Genomic DNA, 12,194 nt, shown 5'->3' on the forward strand with positions numbered 1-12,194 from the left:
TTTCATTAACCAAGACTTACTAAATTGCAATCATTGGAATGAGTTCGATTCAGATCTCTTATTTAAGCAATGAGTTTTAAAAATTATGCTGAAATACTTTACTCAAAATTAGTTTTAAATGCAGAAACACAAATATGTAAATTAAACAATAAAGACATCCTTCCATGCAGTAACAAAGAAGTTTTTTTTAACGTTTATTCATTTTTTGAGAGAGAGAGAGAGAGAGAGAGAGAGAGAGAGAGAGAGAGGCAGAGAGGGGGGAGATACAGAATCCGAAGCCGGATCCAGGCTCTGAGGTGTCAGCACAGAGCCCGACACGGGGCTTGAACCCATGAATCGTGAGATCATGACCCGAGCCAAAGTCGGCTCAGTCAGCTGACTGAGCCACCCAGGCACCCCGATTTTTTTTTTAAGTAGGCTTCATGCCCAGTGTGAAGTCCGATTCGGGGCTCGGACTCACAACCCTGAGATAAGACCTGAGATGACACCAAGGGTTGCACCCTTAACTGACTGAGCCACCCAAGCACCCCAAAGAAGAGATTTTTAAAGAAGCATTATTAATCTTTCAAAAAACCTGTTTCAGCAAACATTCACAACAAGTAAATTGTGTAATTTAAGAATCACGGAATTAAGAGAATTAAGACTATTCCTCTATAAATCTAGTTGATTTTCTATATATAAACATATGAATTGGAACATATAGAATTTCTGGATTAAGTGACAGTGCTCCTATTTATTTCACCTGACTTTGGTACTTAGTTTAATACTCATTTTCTTCTTCAATTATATTGATTTCTACTTAGTTAGAGCTGCTAATTGTTAGGAAAATGGGAAAATACCTTAATCATTATAGGCATCTTCTAACCTAGATTTAGCGCCATAATTTACTGGTAAGTTATGCCATTGCATGGATAAATGAAATCCTTATGCTTATATTTGTTCCAAAGCATAGAGGAAGATCTTTGGAAGTTTTTTAGCTATATTGTCAATAACCACTTTTCAAGAGATTTTTTTTTCCCCTAAGGTTGTTTGTTTTTTTTTCCCCTTTGTTAAGGTGAAGTTAGAATGGGGGAAAAAGGTTATCCTTATTTCACACTTAATAAATTGCATTTTTGCAAAAATACTCATAGAGTTTAATGTATTACAGTTCTTGACTATTATTTTTTAGCATTTATCCTGCTTTACAAGAGAGGTTTTAAGGCTTGGTAGTGCTCGTACTGGTTTTACACACTTGATTGGTCTCTATTTTTATTCAGTATTTTATTATTGATTAGAATTGGAGAAATGTTTGTTGCATGCCATGGTTTATAGTCATTCTCTGTGTATCTCTTAATGGAAGCCACAAGAATCTTATGTGGTCTGCAAGGTGGGTGAATTCCTTTCTAAGCAGGTGATCATTATGGATTTTGAATTAGCCTTTGGCTCAAATGGAAACCTTGCTTCTCAAACCCATATAGAGTCTCAGCTGAAACTTCATAATGGGCTTAAGGGACTTCAAATCATTAAGATCTTACAGTTTTGTTTTGTTTTGTTTTGTTTTATTTTAGTTTTTACACTTACAGATTTGGCAGTTATTAGATTTATTATTTCTTCTAAAGTTTGGAAGTTTAGTTTTGGTAATGAGAGGAAAGTGCACCTTATCATACCAGTGCATTTCATTTTTACTCAGTGTTTAAATTTTTCATTTCTCCTCTGGCCACTCAGTCATTCATGATCAACAAATGTGTATTGAGCACTTATGATACATGTTTTCCCTTCTGTAAGTTAGGTGAGGATTCTTTAGAAATAGTCACTCTTATTTCTATGGGATTATTTCAACAAAATACGTATACATATATTTTCCATCCTCTAGAATGCCCCTTGTTGTGTTTCCATGCAAGCTCAAAGTGAATGTGATTTTGCACATTCTTATTTACAAGACAAGATAAACTATGGGAGAGGTAGCCTGGAAGAATGGAAAGAGGGGAGAAAAACACAGGATAAGAAATTTAAAGTGAAAGCCTCAACAAATTAGGTGCAGATCCAGGTTCCTTCTGTTCGGTTTTACTCACTGATTATTTATTGGACTCTGATTCTATGCCAGGTCCCAGGGACACACAAAAAATAACATGAAATTCGTGCCTAAAAGGTACTCACTCAGTAGCTGCCTTGGTGGCAAAAACTGAGAAGCCCCAAAACGCCAATTATTGGCGCGGACGGAGATGATCTCTTACACCTGGTGTGCAAATTGGGCACAGCCTTTCCTGAAGCCAGTTGGACAGTAGTGAGCAGTCACATCCCTTCCACCCAGTACTGCACCGCCTCGACTCCCTTGTGTGCTTCTCCCTTGCAGTGACTTGTTCTTTTCCCATCCTCATTCCCCAAACTCTTCTCCTAATGGATCATAATAATCTTTACTTATAACTGGCATCCTATTCAGAAAGTGAGTTCAGAAGGAACTTATCACAAGTTGGCTTTTATCACCCGTTTCAACACTGCCATTGTTTTCTTACACTCTCTCTTTCCGTGAACGGAGATAGTGTTCTTTGGAAGCCAGAAACCATTTCAAGTGTATAGGGCTTTCCTTTTCCTTTGCTACTTTCCCCCTGTGTCTAGCAATACTCGTATTCTGTCTTCCTGAACTTTGCATGTGGCTAGTCTACCCTTCATTTATTAAAAATGTTCTTTTCATGGGGCGCCTGGGTGGCTCAGTCGGTTAAGTGTCTGCCTTCAGCTCAGGTCATGATCTCACAGTTCATGAGTTTGAGCCCTGCATCGGGCTCTGTGTTGACAGGTCAGAGCCTGGAGCCTGTTTCGGATTCTGTGTCTCCCTCTCTCTGCCCCTCCCCTGCTCGCTCTCTCTCTCTCTCTCTCAGAAATAAATAAACATTAAAAAAATATTCTTTTCATAATTTTCACTTAATTGCCAATGTATTCTCTGTAGCACAGAAGTTTTCTTCATTGAGAACTCTGAACCACCCTATTCCAGAACACCACACAGTGGATTCCCGTTATGCATTATGTTTTCTGTATTCTTAGCAGTCATTTTTCCTGTCCTCCCATAACATCACTGTACAAGGTCCTGGATCTGGCAACCTTGCTAGTGTATTTTTGCACTTTTCTCCTAAGTACTGCCATTTCTTCACTAGGAAATGTCATAGGGTGTTGGAGACAAATACGCCGACTTCCAGTTTGTTCACTCTGCGTTTACTCTGTTGCCTCCTTGACTTGCATATTTAATGATTTTCCTTACTATTTTCTCATTCCGGTTAAGAAATCAGAAAATTGCCACAGAGAATGAAGTTTTAGAAAGATGAGGTATCTAGTATTATCTTGTTTGCTTTACCCGTAGCCTGGCAAGACACTGTGTGCAACTAAACCCTTAGTGGAAGTTTTTTTTTTTTTGTTTTTTTTGTTTTTTTTTTTTTTTTTTTTTTTTTTAAAGTACTCCTTTTGGGAGTAGCTGCAACATTTATTTATTTTTGGGACAGAGAGAGACAGAGCATGAACGGGGGAGGGGCAGAGAGAGAGGGAGACACAGAATCGGAAGCAGGCTCCAGGCTCTGAGCCATCAGCCCAGAGCCTGACGCGGGGCTCGAACTCACGGACCGCGAGATCGTGACCTGGCTGAAGTCGGACGCTTAACCGACTGCGCCACCCAGGCGCCCCTAGTGGAAGTTTTTGATGGCAAGGATTCATCTCATCAAGTTTGCTACCTCTGGGTCTCACTGAACAAAACATACTGAAATGAAGAGGTTCTTATACTTAGGTAGATTCTGACATAATTTCACCAAAATAGAGACCCTGAATATGATAGGACGAATACCTTCCCCCACCCTCCCTTCCCCACTGACATATTTGCTGTTTTTAGTTTTCTCTGGAAATAGTCATGAGGAATGGATGTATTCGCTCTAGTAAATGGATTTTATTTTCTAGGCTTTGAATTGGGGAAACAGGAAGAAAATATGTTATTGGTGAAATCTGAGTGACGTACTTCCTTTTGTCTAGATCTGACATGCATTTGGATTTTTTTTACAAAAATTATTTCTGACTAGTTACATCATGGTAATTATTAACTGTGAGCTGAATATAAAAAACTTTGCCAACAAAGTGCATTTTATTGAGATATCAATCACAGTTTGACAAAGTAAGACTTTTTAGTTATAATTAATATATAATGTAGGCATTTCTGGAAATCTGAAATTACCTAAAATTTGTGAGATTTTGCAGGGAAGGAGGGAGAAATTATTTCTCCCTTTGTTTTTTCATTTATCACTATTCTTTATTCTCTAAAAGCTCCCAGAGAACATATCGTTCCTTTGATTACTAGTATACTTCATATAGCAAAAAATGAGTGACAACAAAAATTATTCCTTTAAAAGTCTAAATGCTTGCAGCATCTAACTAAATTAGATGGGGCGCCTGGGTGGCTCAGTCAGTTAAGCGTCTGACATCAGCTCAGGTCATGATCTCACAGTTTGTAAGTTCTAGCCCCTTGTAGGGCTCTGTGCTGACAGCTCAGAGCCTGGAGCCTGCTTTAGATTCTGGGTCTCCCTCTCTCTGCCCCTCCCCTGCTGGCTCTCTCTCTGTCTCTCTCTCTCTCTCTGTCTCTCTCTGTCTCTTTTCTCTCAAAAATAAGTAAACATTAAAAAAAAAAAACCACCTCAAGCTTTATTAGCCTCTCATTTATTTATTTATTACGTGCATTTGTTATTGCATACATTCTGGGCCATTGAGGCAAATTGGTGGGAAGTGTTGCTAATGGAAATGAAGTTACCAGGATGCGTGGGTGGCTCACTCTGTTAAGCATCTGACTTTGGTCAGGTCGTGATCTCATGGTTCATGAGTTCCATAGTGTGGAGCCTGCCTGGAATTCTCTCTCTCTCTCTCTCTCTCTCTCTCTCTCTCTTTCTCTCTCTTTCTCTCTCTTTCTCTCTCTTTCTCTCTCTCTCCCTCCCTCCCTCTCTCTCCCCCCCTCCCTCCCTCCCTCCCTCTCTCTCTCTCTCCCTCCCTCCCTCTCTCTCTCCCTCCCTCCCTCTCCCTCTCTCTCCCCCTCTCCCTCTCCCTCTCTCCCTCTCCCTCTCCCTGCCCCTCCCCCACTCACTCTTTGGTCACTCTCTCTCTCAAAATAAATAAGTAAACTTAAAAAAAAAGACGAAGTTATATATTTGAGTCTGTTGCACTCAACCTTCTCACTTCTGGAGGTTTTCGCTTTCAAAGGTGGACTCATCGAAGAGAAGTAGTGGGATTTAATGTAGCTCATCACTGCTTGAGAAAGAAAAGTTCTCGGACTTTAGAGCTAGGACAGGGCAGGAATAAGGACACCTGAGTCCAAGGAAGCCTTCTCATTGTACCCTGATGTGACCTCTTCCTCTTCTTATAAGGACTCCAGCCCTACTGGATTATGGTCCCACTCTTATGGCCTCATTTAACCTTAATTCTCTGTTGTGGAAAATGTACACTACATTTTGCAATAAGAACAAACTCAGGAAATTAATTTATTAAATGATGTGTTTAATCATTCTTTCAGCACTGGAGCCATTGTTTCGATGGAAAGGAGTTTTCTGTATCGCCCGATGGAGAGGACAGATCACTGAATGTGGGCTGGGGGTGGGTAGGAGTGACCACATTTTAATTTTTTATGTTGGCCAAATTCCTGTGTGTCTTAGTTTTCCGTGTCTATAAAATAAAGGAGTTGATTGGTCTGGATTTTGCTTTCTACCTTTCAAAAGTTTGTGCTTTTGTGACTGGGACATGCTTTTATAATATTTAAGGACTCCAAAGGCCTGACATTTTAAAACTTAAAAATCCAAATGACAATGTGTTTCTTTTTGCTTATTTGCTTCAACTAGCTTTTGAAAGACATTTGGCTCTTTAGGGTAATGACCACTTTGCATATATGAAGTATGTTTCTTATGAGACAGTTGAAGAACAGATGTTTGCAGTTGGGGTGACTTGGCAGAGGTAAGAGGCTGGAGACAGAGTGGATGATGATGGTATTTGAGTTGCAGAAATGTCACCGATGCTTCCTCTGTTGAACACAGCTCGAATATTGAATATCCGGGCCATGAGCATTTTTCACTATTTATTATCAGCCACACTTCATTAAAACCAGACAGCAATTAAAGGCTCTCTGGGTAGAACAAAAGATGAAATATTCATTGGTCAGTAAGGAGCAGGTTGGCATTTAGATTAGTTAGGGGGATGAAACATCTTGGCAGCTTGAGCTTTGGTGGTGGTCAGAATTTCTGTGGTTGGCTGTGTGCCATTCTGAGGGCACACAGCAGTAGGAGCAAGTAATCGTAATCATAATATCTAATCATATTTGTCTCTGATTACAGAGAACAGTAACTTCGAAAAGTTAATCTCATCAGATGTAGCAACAGCCAGTTAGCAGCAGCTTGGGTAGGGGCAGTTAGGGCTGTGAAATTGCTTTGAGAGGCCTGTGATTGTTAACGCAGGGCTTGAAGTCGGGAGGTCAGGAAGTGGTTGAAACCAAAGCTCGGACAGTGAAAGGCACCGAAATTGATGATGTCATTAATGCAGCAGGTCAGGTTTCTCAACATGATATTCCAAAGTAAATGGCATTTGTGATTAACACTTGCATTTTGTATTTTTTTTTGTTTTATTAATTACAGTACTTATCGCGTCGACAATGCTGGTAGATCAAAGGCATAAAAAATTCCTTGTGATAATTAAGCATAATAAAAATCCATTCGCTCATCCATTTAATAAAATTTATTGAGCGCTTACTTGGTGCAACTCCTCTCCATCTAGCAAGTAATGAGTCTCTACCCTTGTGGAATTTAGTCCAGTGGAAGAGTCAGACAATAAAACGGTAAACTAACACGCATGGGAAACAGTATCGGGTAGTGATAGTTTTAGGAAGAACAATAGATCAAAGTTAGGAATTTGAAAAGTGACCGCTGGAGGTGAGGGCACTGTTTCAGGTAGGGTGGAGTAGGAAGGCCTTTCTGGGAAGATGACATTTGGTTGGACTGTGGAAAATGAAGAGACGGAGGAAGCTGTGTGAATATCTGGGGCAGAGTGACCTGGGCAGAGGAGATGGTGCGTGAAAAGGAAAAAGACGCGACAGTCGGGGAACAGCGAACAGATGAACGTGAAGAGGGGTCTGTGTTGCTGGCGGGCGTGTGGGGGAAGATAAGTACACAGGATGGTCAAGGTAGAAACTTCTCTCTTTTGTCTAAACAACAAAGAAGGCATCATGTTAGATTTTTTAGAAGCTTTTGGGACTAGATCTGAAACTTCCAGAAGTTCTGAAGGTTTAGAGAAAGCCCCACACAGTGACTGTCAGCGAATACTCTTCTAACACCTCATCTTACTGGATTTGGGGCACTCAGGAAGGCTTGTTTTCAGGAGTGAAGTCATCAGCATGACTCTGTTTGGTATGGTGAAAATCTCTGTCCCTGCTGACAGTTGTGTCTCCTGAGACGGAAAATAAGTCTTTTGTACGTAGCCCACTTCGATGATATTATCAAAAGATATTGAGCCATTGTTAGTATGCCATCAGCTTATCAACATGTTATTAAGGATTTATTCCGTGTGACATTCCAGATATCTGGGAGTTTTTAAAGAACAGTTGTGGCCGAACTCGAGGCTGTTTCCTCATAAAGGAGTAGTATGCTTTGGTGGGCTGCTTTGTAGAGGGCCTGTGGGGTTTTCGAAACAAACTTTGCCAACAAATCTAATCTTTTTTTTAATAGAAAATAATTCTGGGTGATCATAAACTACTTACAAATCTTATATATATTAGTTTAAACCTGGCCTAGCACGGAAGATCTTTTCAACTTTTTGGCACTAACTCTTGCTGATTAGTGACTGAATCTGTTTCATTCATTTTAGGCCATTTTAGACCATTTTAGGTCTACCGAACTCCAAATCTGCATTCCTGTAACAGCCTCGATTTCTGCTTTTTGTGGTCTTTGCTTTCCTCACCTCCTTTCCTAACATTACTTCCACCATTCAGGAAGGAAAGTGGTTCAAATGCACCTTTTACATGAACGGGGTGCACAATAAATATTTGTTGGAAGAATTAATGTGTCGCCTGTAAGGGTGCTTAGCAAATGTCTGTTGATTTGAATGTTTTTTCGTCAGTTAACAATAAAAATATAAAGGAAAATTATATTTTTCTTTAGTGATGTTACTGAAATAGATCAATCTTTCATACCTAGAAGTGGTAGAATAGTGGGATGTGTGTGTGTGTGTGTGTGTGTGTGTGTTGCCTCTGTTGTAATAAGAAAGTGTCTGTTACAGGAAATACACAAATATAAAGGTGAACTTAGAAATTTCCTTTTTTTTTTAAACATTGATCCTAACATACTACTCTTGTAACTTAGCTTCGTAGTTTGTTTCTTATAGTGATTTATCAGAAACCTAGATACTTTGTCCTTTCACTCTTTTTTCTCTTATTACTACGTCAAAAGCTTATGGTCATACGAAGTGCTTTTGCCTTATCATTCTTTCATGAATTGTAGAAGCTCCTTTCAAGATTATAAAACCGTTTCTTATAGGAGAAGCCTTGCTTTAAAAGCTTTTTTATTTAGCCTCTTCTGTTTCTGCTAGTTTTTTTTCTTCCCACTTTTATTTAAAAAGTGTGCCATAGTCCCTAGATCATTTTTTTGATTATATATGTAGTGTGTGTGAGTGAGTGAGTGAGTGAGTGTGTGTGTGTGTGTGTTATGTGTGGTTTGTTTTGAAAGAGGGAGCTAAGCTTGATTATTTGGAGTAAGCATGAATGTCACAAGCTGAAATAATTCTTTAGTCTTTCATTTCCCAATGTTTTTATCTTTGAGAAATGCACAAAAGTAGGGTACCCATGTCAGTTTGATGTGTGTGTTGGTATTTGGCGGAATATTATTCTGAGTGTTCACAGGTATGTGATATTTTTATACGGATACATGTTTGTTCTTAATGAGCTAAAGCTTATATAGACATTTTGAAAGATGCTAGTGATTAGACAGTCTAGCAAATAACATTGTAGATCATACATTATTCATGCATGGGAGGAAATGTGGCTACCCTATTGCATTTTTATGACACATACCTTTTTTTTCCCCTTGTCCTCAGAATTATGAAAAATACTGCTATGTTTTCAGACAGTCTGACCCGTGAAGGGCTGTGAAACACTGTCGTGGTACATTTAGATTTCAAACCCCACAGCTGAGAAACTGCTTTTGAATTTACGTGATAAACGTTAAGTGTTTTTAATCCTCAAATTAACTTTCAGAGATTCAACTGTAGTTTTCTTCCACTTTTGTGTTTCCAAACCATGTTGCGTGATACATGGCTGCACACGGATTGCGACTAACTGGCAGTTTTATGTTACTGACCGCAGTGGAGAGACCATCAAGGCACCAAGCCAAATAGCAATGCACGTTTGAGCGACGACGTTAGGAGAAGTCAGGCATGCCTGTCTGGTTAGGAGGAGAGTACACGCCGTTCCTCGTGAGAAAGAACTGGCAATCTTTGTGAAAGCCAGAAGAAAACCAGAACATTTGATGCCTGTTTTCAAATATGTAAATGTGTGTCACTTAAAAGGGAGAGAGTAGTTTGGGTTTTTGTCGTTTCACACATCTGGGTTAGGACCAGTTAGTTGGCTGGATGTTAAAGGGGTTGTACTCCCCACAACAAGAACTTTCTAATGAATTCGGCAAAAATGGGAAAGCTTTCCTTGGAAGACAAGACCCTTCCTGGAGATGTGGCTAACTATGTGCTCGGCTGTCAGGTTCTGTAGATCTGGGGTTTCTGATCCACCGTGCAGCTTCCGCGCTTCACCTCGATCGGTTTCTTCCAGTCTCGCTCATCTGGGTTCTTTTTTATATTGCAGTTTAATGCTGATGATTGTCGTTGGCTAGGCCAAGGAGTTATTGTAGACTTCTGCATCGTTTCATCACCTTTGTTCTTTCTGACACAGGGTAGGAAAGAGATTCACATGACGGCTGTTTACAGAGCAGTGGTTATAGAGTCTCCACCCTTCCTCCTTTTTGCTTTTTATTTCTCTTCTCTTTTTTGTATTTTGCTGATTTTTTTTTCCTGTGCCAGTAATGGTTCATGTGAGTATAAGTTGACTCTTAGTGATGTTTAAGGCAAAAAGAAAGCTGGCTCTCCTCTGCAGTCAGCTAACATGGGACTAAAACTTAATAAATAAATAATAATAATAGGGGTGCCTGGGTGGCTCAGTTGAGTGGATGTCCGACTTTGGCTCAGGTCGTGGTCTCATGGTTCGTGAGTCAGGCCCTACATCGGGCTCTGTGCTCACAGCTCAGAGCCTGGACCCTGCTTCAGATTTTGTCTCCCTCTCTCTGCCCCTCCCCTGCTTGTACTCTGTCTCTCTCTCTCTTATTTTTTTAAATAATAAATGAATAATAAAATAACATTATAAGTAATGAACCTAAAATCATGCCTGCTGTTGATTTTGACCTGGATATGCTGATGTTTTTGGTACAGTGTTTTCTACTAATTAAATTTTATAATTATCACTTAATGTTATTGGAAGCTTACATATAAAAGACAGCAGAGAAAAATTGTTTTTTCTTTGTAAAATATTTACGTAATTTGTGTGCTGCTTTTTACATATTCTGAACATATATTTGTCCTGGGCTGTAGCAGCCAAAACATGCCCATTCAGCATTCATTGAAATGTGTTTATATCCAGCCACAGGCCTATTTACATCTGATTTTGAAACCTAAATTGATAATGTAATTTGGTATCAAAATAATGTAGGAATGCCTACAGGAAAATCACAGTCTCCTATATATAACTTCTATTCCTTTGGGGGTGTGGGCTCTACATTGCTGCTCTGTGTGATTTGGCAAATTATTTTGCTGTTCTCCTTGCTTGCCCCTCAGAAGACTCTCTCCTGTCTGTCTGTCTGTCTGTCTCTCTCTCATACACACACACACACACACACACACACACACACACACACACACACTCCTGTTCATTTTGTTCTCTTATTTCTGTTTTGTTTACTTTGTTTCCAGGGCTTCTGTATAACACCCAAGGCTCTTCCTGGTCATTTTTAACTTTTTTACTTTCAGTGATTGTAATTTGAACATTTAATCATTAATATTGCCTCCTGTGTGTGTTTTTTTTAATCTGTAGTACTGCAAGTGAGATATTTTCCATTTCACGGGCAAGAAACCCTTTTCATCTTCTTTTTGTAGTTAAAAACAAACAAGAAGAAACTTCAAACCGAGCAACAGTATTTTCTTGAAACTTTGTTATTTCGCAAGTGAGCAAAGCAAGGTTTTTGATTTCAAGCAAAAGAGGCTAGAACAGCCAGATAAAAAGAATAGAGGTGAAAAGGTCATAAGAGAAGCTTTAGTTTTTAATGACCTTAATTTCATTTTTTGGTGAGAGCGGTGGTTTTGAACTTGGAAATGCTGGATCTTTTTGTTTTGCAGTCGGAATAGATCCTGGAGTTCTCGATGTCCTCGAGTTGTTTTTGGCATTTGTGGAAGAATAGTAATCGTTTGGTGGTTACTATTTCTAAATTCAGTGAGCACTCTCTAAAGCCTATTCCTGTAAGCTACCACATCATGAGTAGGTGAGAAAGTATTTGATACACAGCAAGAAGAAAAAAGTGTAATGCCAGCAAGTTTCTAAGCTATCACTCTTGAGTGAAAGAATATGGAAGCATCTTAATTGGATTCTGGGAATTCAGAATCTATAAATATTTTAAAAGCTAATCTATTTTTCATTTTTATTGATGATACATATGCATCAACACGTACAAATCTTTACATATGTATTTGTGTATATATTCATATACTTGTATGAATGTTTACATTTGTACACGCGAGTATATCCGTGACCCAGATCAAAATAAGGAACACTGATACAGCTCATTATCAGTGCCCCAGAAGACCTTCTCGTATTGACTGTCAACCCCCTTCCGGAAGAGGTGACCATCACTGCCATTGTATGTAGATTAGTTTTGCCTGTGCTTGAACTTCATATGAATGAAACCATACAATATGTCCTCTTCGGTGTCTGGTGGCTCTTATTGCAACACGATGCCTGTATTAGTCGCCCACACTATGGTTGTAACAGCAGTAACTTGTTCTTTCATGTTGGCCATTGTATCAGTGTACCGCTGAAATCCGCAGATATAAAAACACAATATTCAAGCATTATTTTGGAATAAATGAGAACGTATTAGGATCTTATGGTCCAAAATACTGCTTATAAC

At 39.3% G+C, this 12,194-nt stretch overlaps 1 protein-coding gene across 2 annotated transcripts in view; it reads left to right on the top strand.

Annotated features, from left to right (window-relative positions):
* Positions 1–12,194, top strand: part of EXOC4 (exocyst complex component 4) — a 756,122-nt gene that overhangs the window by 343,441 nt on the left and 400,487 nt on the right. Inside the window, exon 11 of one of the 2 annotated variants that reach the window (XM_047095757.1) lies at positions 5,510–7,384. The exons of the other annotated variant lie outside the window; for it this stretch is intronic. Coding sequence (XP_046951713.1) covers positions 5,510–5,576 — 67 coding nt within the window. The 3' untranslated portion in view covers positions 5,577–7,384. Of the gene's footprint in view, positions 1–5,509; positions 7,385–12,194 lie in introns of those variants that run through there. 2 annotated transcript variants of the gene reach the window in all.

Source organism: Lynx rufus, unplaced genomic scaffold, assembly GCF_022079265.1.
Source record: "Lynx rufus isolate CCGP_SWC_20201006 ecotype Redwood Valley unplaced genomic scaffold, mLynRuf1.p SCAF_4, whole genome shotgun sequence".
Taxonomy (NCBI): Eukaryota; Metazoa; Chordata; class Mammalia; order Carnivora; family Felidae; genus Lynx; species Lynx rufus.